The 14335-nt window shown below is 43.3% G+C and overlaps 1 protein-coding gene across 2 annotated transcripts in view; it reads left to right on the forward strand.

Annotated features, from left to right (window-relative positions):
* Positions 1-14335, forward strand: part of creb5b (cAMP responsive element binding protein 5b) — a 461587-nt gene that overhangs the window by 43187 nt on the left and 404065 nt on the right. For both annotated transcript variants that reach the window (XM_041184407.1, XM_041184408.1), the window contains exon 3: positions 13796-13889. In XM_041184407.1, coding sequence (XP_041040341.1) covers positions 13796-13889 — 94 coding nt within the window. The remainder of the gene's footprint in view (positions 1-13795; positions 13890-14335) is intronic.

The following is a 14335-nucleotide window of genomic DNA, read 5'->3' on the forward strand; positions in this document are numbered from 1 at the left end:
TGCTTCTTGTGATGCCTGACTAGCCTTGTCTGAGGCTGTCTCATTTAAATACTGGATGCCATTTTGGAGAAGATGTTAGAGGGGAGGGTCCACTGGAAGTAATTAAAATAAGCAGATTGAGACGTAAATTGGTGTGCAACATTGATTTGACACCAGCCCTACAATTTTGGAGCTCAATGCTTTCGGTACCCATTTCTCATAGCCTCACAAAGCTGGACATGCATTCAGTAGCAGGAAGGAACTCCCACCAGTGCTATTTAAAGGGATCATCAACTGTTTACAGGTTGATTGCTGATTGATTTCTGTTAGCTGTTGCTGCATTTGTAGAAATGTTTGATGGTTTTTAGAGTTCTTTGAAATTGTTAAAGTCTACAGGGAATGGTGTGCCATGTGCGTTTTCCTGACTTCAAGGATTCTGCACAAACCGCTTGCTCCCAGACATGGATGCAGTAGTGTTCATTCCCTGGTGGACTAAGGATGAAGATAAAAATATTTAGAAATGACAGAGCAGACCTTGCTGTTGGAAGAGCAAGGAGGAGGAGGTGGCGAAGGGTTCTGAGCTGGGGGCTATCCATATCAACCCTGGGTGTTCAATGCTCAAATCTCCAACCTGAACCTTGACGAGGAACAATGTGCCAGGCGACTGTGCTTTGGCAAGGATGTCCTCACTGAAATCTGCTACTGCTGTAGCCATAATTGGAACCTCAGAGGAGAGTGGGGACAGCATTGTCAGTGGCTGTGAAGGTAACTGTGGCCATGTGTTGGGCTCCTTCCAGTTCATTATCCACTGAGGCTCTGTATTCAGAGAGCTGAATATGTTTCATTCTCTCTTGCCAGAGAGAAGCAGCTGGAGCGAGCGCATGGCTTTGGAAGGACTCAAGCTTTCCTATGGTGCAGGGTGTCATTGACTGCACAGATATCATTCTGCGGGTGTCATGTGTCAACTCTCATATATTAGAACCAAAAGGTATTCCACTCCCTCAACTTCCAGCTGATATGTGATCATATGCAGGGAATCATGAAGGTCAATATCAGATATGATGGCAGCATTCATGGTATTTTCATTCTGTGGCTGTCTACCGTGTCACCTGCATTTGATCCATCACAGCAGACCAAAAAGTTTCGGTAACTAGGGCTATTTGCTGTCAACATGGTTCATGACTCCAGTGTGAAACCCACGCATGTGTGTGCGACATATGTACAATAAATACTGCCACAAGAAATGCGATAAAGCAGACCATATCAATGAAATAATGGGCTGTATTATACGCTGAGGATGGACTCTTACCTCTGCCTTGCCGACTCACCCGATTTTAATTTTTCGGGCAATGGCCCTTTAATTAGTATGAGGTGGGACTGTCTCCAGGAGGAGGCCAATTGGAAGCCAGCAGTTCGATACCACATCAGGATCGGTGGCCACTGCCAATATTTCAGACTGCCATGGAGGAAGAGGAGCCATGGATGCCCCCAAACTCAGATAAGTCCAGTATCTCACCTGGACCATGTGAGAAGGCCCTGGTGAGGGAGTGAAGGGGCATGTTGCACAACACCCTAATTTACAGACCAATAAAATTCAGCTTGTGGGTGGCCATAAAATTCAGCCTGGTGTTTTCAATTTGGAGGAGCCCTGCAATATTCAACAGAGTGGGTATCAAGCTTCTTAGTGGTCTGCTGCATGCTACACAACCTGGTATGAAGGTAGAGCGCTTGCCACCAGCAATGCGATGATATGCTTAGGAGTAGGAGAAGGTAGAGGAAAGGAGGGGGCAACCAAGACTGTTCTTTTCTGACTAGGCTGCCCACACTATCCAAGATCACATCATCTGACTGTGATATCAGGAAACAGAACCTCAATTCTGCATTCACCAATAGTTGCACACCTTACTTTCCATCAGTTACTTACCATCACAGAATGTACTTGGCTACAATGTGGTGCATCTTAAGGGAGGAAAGTAGGCTTGTGCTCCACATAACCGCTACCACTCCTCTGAGATATTGTCTTAACTATGCTAGTAATCTGCTGGAGGACAGTTTGCTGGGCAGCTGTAACAGTCTGCAAATCCGTTTGAACAATGGCATCTGTAAACCATGATGGCAGCAGTCTGAGCTTACACAGTAGCTGACTATGCATGATCTCCATCTAAACTTCTGCTGCAACACCCAAACATTGGCTGGCTTCTGCTTGTGTTGCAATGGAAGCTGAGCCATCAGCCAACAAACGTTGCATCAAGGTTAGGTTCATAAGATCATCAGATCTTAAGAAGTAGGAGCAGGCAGTTCACCCCATTGAGCCTGTTCCTGTTCTGCCAATCAATAAGATCATGGCTAATCTGATTGTGGCCTTAACTCCATTTTCCTCTCAGTCCCCCATAACATTTGACTCCCTTGCAGATCAAAAATCTAACTCAACCTTGAATATATTCAATGATCCAGCCTCCATTGCTCTCTGGGGACGAGAATTCCAAAGACTAATGATACTCTGAGAGAAGAAATTCCTCCCAATCAGTCTCCTAAATTGTAGACCCCTTGGGCAGAATCATCCTGAATTTGCACAAAGGGGAAACATCCTCTCAGCATTCAATCTGTCAAGCCCCCTGAGAATCTTATATGCTTCAATAAGAGCACCTCTCATTCTTCTAAACTCCAATAAGAATAGGCTCCACCTGTTCAACCTTTCCTCATAAGACAACTCTTCATCCCAGGAATCAGCATAGTGAACCTTCTCTGAACTGCTTCCAATGCAAGTATATCCCTCCTTAAATAAGGAGACCAAAACTGTCCACAGTACGCAGTGATCTCATGCACTGTACAGTTGTAGCAAGACTTCCCTACTTTTATACTCCATTCCCCTTGTAACAAAGACTAGCTTTCTATTTGCCTTCCTAACTACTGGCTGTACCAACATGCTGATGTTTTGTGATTCTTGTAAAAGGACACCAGGATCCCTCCGTACTGCAGCATTCTGCAATCTCTCTCCATTTAAATAATATTCTGCTTTTCTGTTCTTCCTGCCAAAGTTAACAACCTCACATAATACTCCATCTGCCAAATTTTGGCAACTCGCTTAACCTATCTATATTCTTTTGTAGACCCTTTGTAACCTTCTCAAAATTTGCTTTCTTATCTATCTTCAGATCATCAGCAAATTTAGTTATGATAAATCAGTCCCTGCACCATACTCAACGATTATAAATCCAAATAATTGAGGCCCCAACTGACCCTTCTAAAGCTCCACCTGCAAATGAACCATTTATCTTAGCTCTGTTGACCTGATTATTAGCTAATCTTCTTTCCACGCTAATGTATTACCCCCAGCATCATGAGCTCTTTATCTTGTGCAGTAACATTTTCTATGGCACCTTATCAAACACCTTTTGGAAATACCATTACATTTTATCTACTGGTACCTCTTTTACATCCGCAAAGAACTCTAATAAATTTGTCAAACACTATTTCCCTTTCACAAAATTATGTTGACTCTGCCTAATAATGGATTCTAGTATTTTCCCAATGACAAATATTAGACTAACTGGCCTATAGTTTCTTGCTTTTTGTAACCCTCCTTTCTTGAATAAAGGTGTTACATTTGTGATTTTCTAGTCCACTGGGACCTTTACAGAATATTGGAAATTTTGGAAGATTACAACCAGTACATCCACTGCCTCTGCAGCCACTTCTTTTAAGGCCCTAGGATGCAGGCCATCAGGCCCAGGGTACTTATAAGCCTTTAGTCTCATCAGCATTCCTGGTACTTTTTTCCAATGATCATGATTGTTTTAAGTTCCTCTTTCTCTTTTGCCTCTGCTTTTCTACTATTCTTTGGATGACTTACGTGTCTTCTACTGTGACAATATGAAGTACTTATTCAAACACTCTATCATTTCCTTGTTTCCCATTATTAATTCCACAGTCTCATCCTCTAAGGGGCCAATACTCACTTTAACTACTTTCTTTCTTTTTATATACTTGTAGAAGCTTCTGTCTTTTTTTATATTTCTTGCTAGTTCTATTTCATATTCCAATTTCTCTCTCTTTATTTTTTAAGTCATCCTTTGCTTATTTCTAAAATTGTCCCAGTCTTCTAGTCTACCATTAATCTTTGCAGCATTGCACGTCCTTTCTTTCAAAATGAACGGCTGCAGGGCATTCTAAAGGGGGAGGACAAACAGACAGAGATCGTGGTATATATTGGTACCAATGACATAGGTAGAAAGAGGGACAAGATCCTGCAAGCAGAATTTAGGGAGCTAGGAAACAGATTAAAAAAACAGGACCTCAAAGGTAGTAATCTTTGGATTCCCTCCGGTGCAACGTGCTATTGAGTATAGAAGTAGGAGGTTAATCCAGATGATACTGCAGGAGGGAAGGCTTTAGATTGCTGGGACATGGGTACCATTTCTGGGGCAGTGGGACCTGTACAAGGTGGACGGGTTGCACCTGAACCAGAATGGTACCAACATCCTTGCGGGGAGGTTTGTTAATGCTGTTGGGGAGGGTTTAAACTAACTTGGCAGGGGGTTGGGATCTTGAGAGGAGGTTCAGCAGGGGGAGATGCACAGCCAAAATTATAAGAGAGGGCAAGTGAGTCTGGAAGGCATAGAAATTATAGGCCAGTTAAGGCACAAGGGAGTTTGGCAAGGTTGGATGGTATTTATTTTAATGCAAGGAGTCTGACAAATAAGGCAAATGAGTTGATGGCACAAATTAACACATGGAAGTATGATGTCATTGCTGTCACAGAGACATGGTTGAGGGAGGGGCAGGATTGGCAGCTCAATATTCCAGGATATAGGGTCTTCAGGCGAGTCAGGGAAGGAGGTAAAAGAGGAGGTGGTATCACAATATTGAGCAAGAAATCAATTAAAGCAGTAAGAAGGGATGACTTCCTAGAAGGCTCCTCAAATGAAGCCTTACGGGTAGAACTGAAAAACAAAAAAGGAGCAATCACATTGCTGGGAGTGTATTATCGGTGCCCATACAGTCAGAGAGAAATAGAAGAGCAGATATGTAGGCACATTTCAGAGAAGTCTAAAAATAATAGGGTAATAATAGTGGGGGATTTCAACTTCCCCAACATTAACTGGGTTAGTCTTAGTGTGATAGGTTTAGAGGGAGCGGAATTCTTAAAATGTATCCAGGAGAACTTTTTAAGCCTGTACGTAGAAGGCCCTACAAGAGAGGGGGCAGTCCTGAACTTAATTTTAGAGAATGAAGCTGGGCAAGTGGTAGGGGTATCAGTGGGGGAGCATTTTGCAGATAGTGATCATAACTCCATTATTTTCAATGTTGTTATGGAAAAGGACAAGAATGGACCAGAAATCAGAGTTCTAAATTGGGGGAAGGTTGATTTTAATAAGATCAGGTATGATTTGACCGGAGTGGACTGGGAGCAGCTACTTTTAGGTAAATCTGCGTCAGAACAGTGGGACTCATTCAAGAAGGAAATATGGAGAGCACAGGGCTAACATATTCCAGTAAAGACAAAGGGTAGGACCAACAAATCCAGGGAACCCTGGATGCTGAGGGATATACAGGATTGGATAAAGAGAAAAAGGGAGATTTATGCAGATACCGAGGGCTCAGAACAGTGGAAGTCCTAGAGGAGTATAGAATGTGTAGGGGGGAACTTAAAAAGGAAATTAGGAGAGCAAAAAGGGGGCATGAGAAAACATTGGCAGTAAAATAAAGGAAGATCCAAAGTTATTTTACAAGTACATTAAGAGTAAGAGGATAACTACGGAAAAAGTAGGGCCCATTAAGGACCATAGTGGTAATTTATGTGTGGAGCCGGAAGACGTAGGTAGGGTTCTAAAGGAATACTTTGTGCGGCTGTTCACAAGTGAGAGGGGCGACATGGATATGGAAATCAGGCAGAAGGACTGTGATATAATTAAAGAAATTAGCATAGAAAGGGAGGAGGTTCTAAGTGGCCTGGCAGGATTAAGAGTAGATAAATCTCCAGGCCAGGATGAAATGTATCCCAGGCTGTTGAGTGAGGCAAGGGAGGAGATAGCAGGGACGCTGGCAATAATTTTCAATACCTCTCTGGCCACAGGAGAGATGCCAGAGGACTGGAGGATAGCCATTGTGGTACCATTATTCAAGAAGGAAGAAAGGGATAAAACAGTGAACTACAGGCCAGTCAGTCTAACCTCAGTGATGGGGAAACTATTTGGAAGCAATTCTGAGGGACAGAATTAATCTACACTTGGAGAGGCAGGGAGTAATCAAGGACAGTCAGTTTTGTTAAGGGGAGGTCATGTCTGACCAGTTGGATTTCGAAGAGGTGACCAGGTGTGTAGATGAGGGCAATACATTTGATGTAGCCTACTTGGACTTCAGCAAGGCTTTTGATAAGGTCCTGCATAACTATAACTAAGGTAAGAGCCCATGGGATCCAAGGAATTTAACAAATTGGATCCAGAATTGGCTGAGTGGCAGGAAGCAGAGGGTGATGGTTGAGGGGTGTTTTTGTGATTGGATACCTGTGTCCAGTGGGGTTTCACAGGGATCAGTGTTGGATCCCTTGGTGTTTGTGGTATATATAAATGATTTAGACTTGAATGTAAGAGGGTTGATCAGCAAGTTTGCAGATGACACGAAAATTGGTGATAATTAGGGAGGAAGATAGCCTTAGATTACAGGACATGCTGGTCAGATGGGCTGATCAGTGACAAATGGAATTTAATCCAGATAAGTGATGCACTTGGGCAGGACAAACAAGGCATGGGAATACACGATGAATGGTAGGACCCTGGTAAGTACTGAGGGTCAGAGGGGCCTTGGTGTACATGTCCACCGGTCCTTTAAAGTAGCGGGACAGGTAGATAAGGTGGTTAAGAAGGCATATAGGATACTTGCCTTTAATAGCCGAGGCACAATATAAGAGCAGGGAGGTTATGCTGGAACTGTATAAAATGCTGGTTAGGCCACAGCTCGAGTATTGCGTGCAGTTCTGGAATCCGCATTATAGGAAGGATATGATTGCACGAGAAAGTGCGCAGAGGAGATTTACCAGGATGTTGCCTGGGCTGGAAAGTTATAGTTATGAGGGGAGATTGGATAGACTGGGGTTATTTTCCCTGGAGCAGAGGAGATTGAGGGGGTCATGATTGAGGTATATAAAATTATGAGGGGCATAGATAGGGTGGACCCTTGGTGTAGGGATCAATAAGCAGGGGGCATAGATTTAAGGTAAGGGGCAGGAGGTTTAGAGGGGATGTGAGGAAGAATTTTTTCACCCAGAGGGTGATGGGTATCTGGAACTCACTGCCTGAAAGGGTATAGAGGCAGAAACCGTCATAACCTTTAAGAAGGTTTGGATGTGCACTTGCGATGCCATGGCATACAAGGCTATGGGCCTAGTGCTGGAAAATGAGATTAGAAAAGTTAGGTACTTGTTTGACCAGCGTAGACTTGATGGGCCAGAGGGCTTTTTTCTGTGCAGTCGACCTCAATTACTCTTTGATACCATTGTTAACTTCATTAGTTTGCCTTGGATGGTGTATTGTTCCTATAAAGCCTTTTTTTCTCAGTGAAATATATCTTCTGCAAGAGTTATGAAACATCTCCTTAAATGTCTGCCACTGCTTCTCTATTTTCTTACCTTTTAACCCATTTTCTCATTCCATTTTGCCAACTCTGTCTTTATACCTTCGTATTTGCCTTTATTTAAGACTCTAGTTTCAGACCCACATTTCTCACCCTCGAACTGAATGTCAAATTCTATCATGTTATGATCACTTTTACCAAGAAGATCCTTTACTATGAGGTCATTAATTAATCCTGTCTCATTACACATTACCAGATCTGAAATAGCCCACTCCCTGGTTGGTCCAAGAACATGTTGTTCTAAGAAACTGTCCTGAGTACACTCTGAACTCATCCTCCAGGCTATCTTTGCCAATTTGATTTGTCCAATTTATATGAAAATTAAAATCTCCCATGATTATTTCAATATATTTTTTATAAGCCCCCAGTCTTTCTCGATTTATACTCTTTCCCCTCAGTGTAGCTACTGTCACAACTCCCATCAGTGACCCCTTCCCTTTGCTATTTCTTATCTCCACCCAAACTGGTTCGACATCTTGATCCTCTCAACCAAGATAATTTTTCACTACTGTACTGATCCCATTCTTTATTAACATCCTTTTTCCTTTTTTCCTGTCCTTCCAAAATGTCAATTACCCTTGAATATTCAGGTCCCAGCCATGGCCCCTTTGCAACTATGTCTCTGTAATGGCTATTATATTGTACTCACTTATTTCAATTTTGCTGTCAGTTCATTCATTTTCTTATGAATGCTGCATGCATTCAGATAGAGAACCTTTAATTCTGTCTTTTTACCATTTTCTCCTACTCTAATCTTACTTGCTGGTGCACTGTTATGTTTGTATGCTCTGTCCCTTCTAGCCACAATCTGGTTATCAATATCTGTATTACTACACAATTGCCTTGTCTTTCTCTTCAACTTTCCAAATCTCCCTTCACCTGAACCCTCCCCAGCACTATTTAAAGACTTTTCTAAGGCCATAGCTATACGATTGCCAGGATGCAAGTGTATTAATGGAGTTGGCCATAATTTGCATGGTCAAGATAGACTCCAAGCTCTGTGCAAAGCCCTACGTAAAGTTAGTGCCGTGTTCCTCCATGCTCCTTGACATGGCCAGTAGGTTTTCTGGCAGCCTGCCAATGCACCAGGCATTTCATTATGTACAACCATCAGCTGTTTTCTGTGGTCTGCCCATCAAAGTGCTCACATGAGTGTTCTGCATCAAAATTCATCTGCGACTTCATCTCCTGTCCTGGCTGGAGGCCATTAATACCCATTGCCTCAGCATATCCAGATCCTGCTTCTTTGTTATCCTCTAAATTACACATAGGCCAGAATTTTCCGTCAGCGAGTTGGGGGTGGGGCCCACTCGCCAACGCGAAATTGATGTGGGTGACGTAGGGGGGAACCCCTGATGTCATCATGCCTCATTTAAATTTTCAGGAAAGCGGGCGGACAGCGAAATCAGCTGTCTTCCTGCCGACCAGTCAATGGCCAATTGTGGCCATTGACAGGGTAGTTAACCCAATTAAAGGCCCTGCCTGACCAACCTTAAGGTTGGCGGGCAGGCCAGGAACCCCAGCGGGCTTCTGAAAAAACATGAAACCTCATCTACTGGCGGGATGAGGTTTTATGTCGGCTTTTAAAAAGTTTAATAAAGTTTTAGTCATATTTATTAACATGTCCCATCTTGTGTGACATTGTCACATGAGGAGAACATGCTAATAATTTTAATATTTTTCTATTTTTGATGTTTATAAAGCTTTCACCGATCTCCCTGAGACATGTGTGCGAAAGAGCACATTTCGACAGTCGGGGAATCCCACCCCACCCCCGCACAGGAAGCACATAGCGCTTCCCGTCGGGCAGCCTGATGGATGAGCTTTAATTGGCCCACCTACTCAAAGTGGCGGCGGGGCCCGCTTCGGCAGCGGCTAATGGCTGCCCGCCCACCGCCGAGCCGGTCAGGCCCGCCCGCCCATCAAGGGCAAAATTCTGTCCATAGTGTCAGTATCTGAGCTGTTGGCTACGAGTGTGAAATTGAGTGACATTGTTGGTTCCTCATGTTGATCTTGTTGCTCTTTCACCTGTTGCTCTTCCATCACTGCCTGACCAAGTGGCTGTTCTTGGGTATCTGAAAGGCGATAGGCAAAAGGTTAGGGTTGTGATGCGGAGAGTTCGAGGAAAATAGGAGTTGCATGCTTACACTATCTGTAGCTTGTAAATCAGAAGATATAGTGGGATAAGGGAGAAGTGACATTAGGTATGAGGATACCGTCACGTTCTATGATTTCAGGCCCATTGTTGGCCAGGACCTCAGCAACGGGTGCTCTAATGCATAGGGGTAAGGACATGCTATTGCACCTGTCCCCTGTTAGTTTGGCCCTGCTGTCTCTGGTTATGTGCCACCTTTCCCTGTAAGAGATAAGAAAGTATGTCAGTGAATATGGTGGCTGTCATGATTGAATAGCTGACAGTGTGTGCAAGCTGTAAGGTACAAGTGTGACTCTCGTAGCAATGCTAAGTTTGTGAGAGTGAGATGAAGCTATGAATATTAGGTATGACTCATGATTGATGGAGATTGTTGAAAGGTGAGTGTTGGGGTGTTGTGGATTGAGCAGTTTTTTAGGTTAATGGTGCAGTTGGTGGGATATGGCGTTTGAAGATACATTCACTGACCTTGACCACTCATCTGAGATCATTGAACTTTTATGGCGCTGCATCCAGGTCCACATTGCCCGCCAAGGCTACCTGGTCTCATTGCATTGACAAAGTTTGTCTGGAAGGCCTCCTATGGAAGGATTACCTCCTTCACCAAGGCATGCAGTGCAGCATTAGAGAACCTCAAAGATGCTCTCGCCTGTATGATATAATTCCCTGATCTTCATGCTCACATTCACGGCCACAAACATTTCCAGCACCTGCCTCAACCAGAATGGATCAGTCCTTTCAGAGGTGCAGGCTTACTTTTAGTCATGCAGATCACCTTTAAGTGGTAGTAGCGTTGCGCAAACTTGTGCCCCCTGCTGAGGCATGGAGCTACTAACAGCATGTTTAGTGCTGACTACAGGTAGCAATCATGCAAATTAGTAGGCAACCTGAAGTTGGCAAATTGCCTACATTGAAATCAACAAACAAAGGCTAATCGTGCATTGTGATTCCTGTGGTCCTTTTCGGGGCCTATCAAATTTTGCCCCCTCTCAGTGAGGAGTGTTCAATCTGAGTGGTTGAGAGCCACGCTATTTTTTTTCGTCCTCACAGACGCCACGGATTACCTGTAGAGGGCACTATACTTGATCAGAAACCTGATGACTGCAAGTCTCTCCTCAGAAAACTGTGTTAACTTTGTGGACAGCTGTCAGTGAACGGCGAGTGCCATTTCATTGCTCCTGACTGAAAAATCCTGGCCTTTATTGCTAAGGTTTGTTTGTTTATTTTCACCATAGCCTTAGTGGGGCTGTTGGCGCCTTCTTGCTTCTTTTCTGGTTTTCTTCAAGCCTTCTTCAGTCCATGTCTCAATGTTATCCACTTGTCTGATTTTTCTTCTTCCTCTTTTGTTTTGACCCTCAATTTCTCCTTCAATTGTTGCCATGACAATGCTGTCTGATCTTTGTACTTGGCTATCTTTCTTTCTCTAACTATACTTAGCAACCCTTTTGATTCCTGAACTTCTACTCTTGATCTAATCCACTAATTTGGCTTTCTGTCCATCCAAGATTGCTTAGGTTATTAAGTGGATATTCCATCTTGTGGGATCGAAACCATGTATGGCAGTGGATACTAAACTAATGAAGGAGGAAAGGGCTGCATCTCAAGAACTGATGGCTGTTACCTCACCTATAACCTTCAATTGGGACAACTTAGGATCAATCATGGCAAATTGCAGATTTGTAGAGTTTCCTTATCTATTCTTTAATTTACTTCACTTATTGCCTTTCCCCTTTGGTAAGCCTGATATCAGCATGAACAAGGTAGAATAGATTGAGGGGTACAAATTGGTATGCACTGTGCCTACTTTTTGGCTGTAAAATGGGCCAAGTGATAGCCAGTTCAGCAGTGACATGGCCTGAATCTAATCTGCATGTATGTTCAGGCCACTGCCAAATTTATCAGGCCCATTTCTTTTAGAAGTCCCTGGCAGCCATCTAAAATGGGTGTTAGGAGCCCTAGATATGTAAATGAAGGACCTAACAGGTGCTTTAGGTCCCTGTGCCAAAAGTGGTTGGTGATGAGCCAAACAGAGGCGGGGCAGCTCTGCTCCCGGTTCTTCAGTAGTACCTGCAGTTGCCAATGATACATCAGTTTATTTAGTTTGAAAAAGTTCCAAATTTGTTGCTGTGGAGATATGAGGAGCCAAGTGCTCCATAGATTATACAGCACTTATGATTACTTCCCCATCATTGCCTCTCTACATCCCCCATCCCTAGAATGTTCCTTTGAGCTGGCAATGAGGCAAAGGATCTGAACTCCAGAGGTGAGATGAGAGTGACTGCCCTTGACTTCAAGGCAGCATTTGAACAAGTGTGGCATCAAGGAGCCCTAGCAAAACTGGAGTCAGTGGGAATCAGGGGAAACTCTACACTGGTTGGAGTCATACCTAGCACAAAGGAAGATGGCTGTGGTTGTTGGAGGTCAATCATGTCAGTCCCAGGACATCACAGCAAGAGTTCTTCAGGGTAGTGTGCTAGGCCCAAACATCTTCAGCTGCTTCATCAATGACCTGCCTTCCATCATAAGGTCAGAAGTGGGGATGTTTGCTGATTGTATAATGTTCTGCACTATTCGCGACTCCTCAGGTACTGAAGCAATCTATGTCCAAATACAGCATGACCTGGACAATGTCCAGACTTGGGCTGACAAGTGGCAAGTAACATTTGTGCCACATAAATGCCAGGCAATGACTATCTCTAACAAGAGAGAATCTAACCATCACCCTATGACATTCAATGGCATTACCATCATTGAATCCCTCACTATCAACATCCTCGAGGTTACCATTGACCAGAAACTGAACTGGACTAGCCATATAAAAGTTGTGGTTACAAGAGCAGGTCGGAAGCTAAGAATCCTGCAGTGAGTAACTCACCTCCTGACTCCCCAAAGCCTGTCCACCATCTACAAGGTACAAATCAGGAATGTGATGGAATACTCTCCACTTGCCCGGATGAATGCAGCTCCCACAATACTGAAGAAGCTCAACACCATCCAGGACAAAGCAGCCTGCTTGATTGGCACTCCATCCCAAAAATTCACTCCCACCACCACCACCACCGATGAACAGTGGCAGCAGTGTGTACCATCTACAAGATGCACTGTAGGAACTAACCAAGCTTCCAAACCCATGACCGCTGCCATCTAAAAGGACAAGGGCAGCAGACACATGGAAAGACCACCCCTGGAAGTTCCCCTCCAAGCCATTCACCATCCTGACTTGGATATATATCTCAATTTCTTTGTTGTCTTTGGGTCAAAATCCTGGAACTCCCTCCCTAACACCACATGAACTGCAGCGGTTCAAGAAGGCAGCTCACCACCTCCTTCTCAAGGGCAATTAGGGATGGGCAATAAATGCTGGCCTAGCCAGTGATGCCCACATCCCATAAACAAATTTAAAAAAAGCAGCCTGACACTCTCCTTCAGAAAAGAGGCAATCTGCCTGTGGAGGTATGTTAGGTGGTGAACTCTCATCCAAATAATCATAATGAGACACGAGGACTGATTTTGGACTGGCCAAAGGCCTCCCTCTCTGGGTTGTAATCTGTTGACATGCCACTGGTACAGCACTGAAGACAGGCTACAATAATTTTCTATCCTTGAACTTTGCATTATACCTGTCAATTGAACTAAAGAAGCAGCAGACTTTGACCTGCTTAGTTGCTGTCCCAGCTAAAAAAAGCATTTGTGAATATGTGTGGAAATGATCCTGGAAAAGATAAATTGGGTTGCGGCAAGTACAATTCAAATTTACAGTAAACTAATACAGTAATACATATTGAAGACACCCTGTTATTTACTTAGAAATTTTCATTATTCACCCCAGAAATCACTCAGTTTTCAGGTTAAGTATATTTAAGTTATATAAGGTGGCCAATGTCAACAAAATGCTTTTTCTAATAAATCATTTTTTGTGTTAGGCTCAAGCTGAAACCAATTCATTGTTGATTGAAATAAGATGAACTGCTCAGATTTTTCTTACACTTACTCAATGCCTGTAAATTAATGTAAACTGTGTTTGCCTGACAGAGATTTCCAACTGAGGATCACCTCATGATTCACAGGCATAAACATGAAATGACTTTGAAGTTTCCAGCAATAAAAACAGACAATATTTTATCAGGTAAGAGCACAATACCCAATAATAACTTTTACAGAATGGTAAAGAGAGAAAACAGGTTCTCTCCTAAATGTATGAAAGACTGTATTGAAGTCTTTACAGAAGGCATTATGTATAAAGCACGTACTTTACTTAATTCAAAAGATATAAATTATATTTCTTCTGTACAACACCAGAAAAAAATTTTGACTGATGTTCATAGGCTACAAAGTCACTAATAGGTACAAATTGTTTGTGACTTGTTTCAAGTACACTGGCAACACCATGCAGGCAATGCATGCCCCAACCAGGACTCGACCTGGTTGAGCAACCTCGAGGATTGGCTGTAATTGAGCTTAGAGCCCCATTGTAATAACGTGGGCAAACTGAAGCCCAGAGCCTGAGGACTTTTACTAATCAATGATCAATTTAGAGCAGGGAGTGCCAATACATAAGACAGTGTTTGAATT

The sequence above is a fragment of the Carcharodon carcharias genome, chromosome 3 (genome assembly GCF_017639515.1).
Source record: "Carcharodon carcharias isolate sCarCar2 chromosome 3, sCarCar2.pri, whole genome shotgun sequence".
Taxonomy (NCBI): domain Eukaryota; kingdom Metazoa; phylum Chordata; class Chondrichthyes; order Lamniformes; family Lamnidae; genus Carcharodon; species Carcharodon carcharias.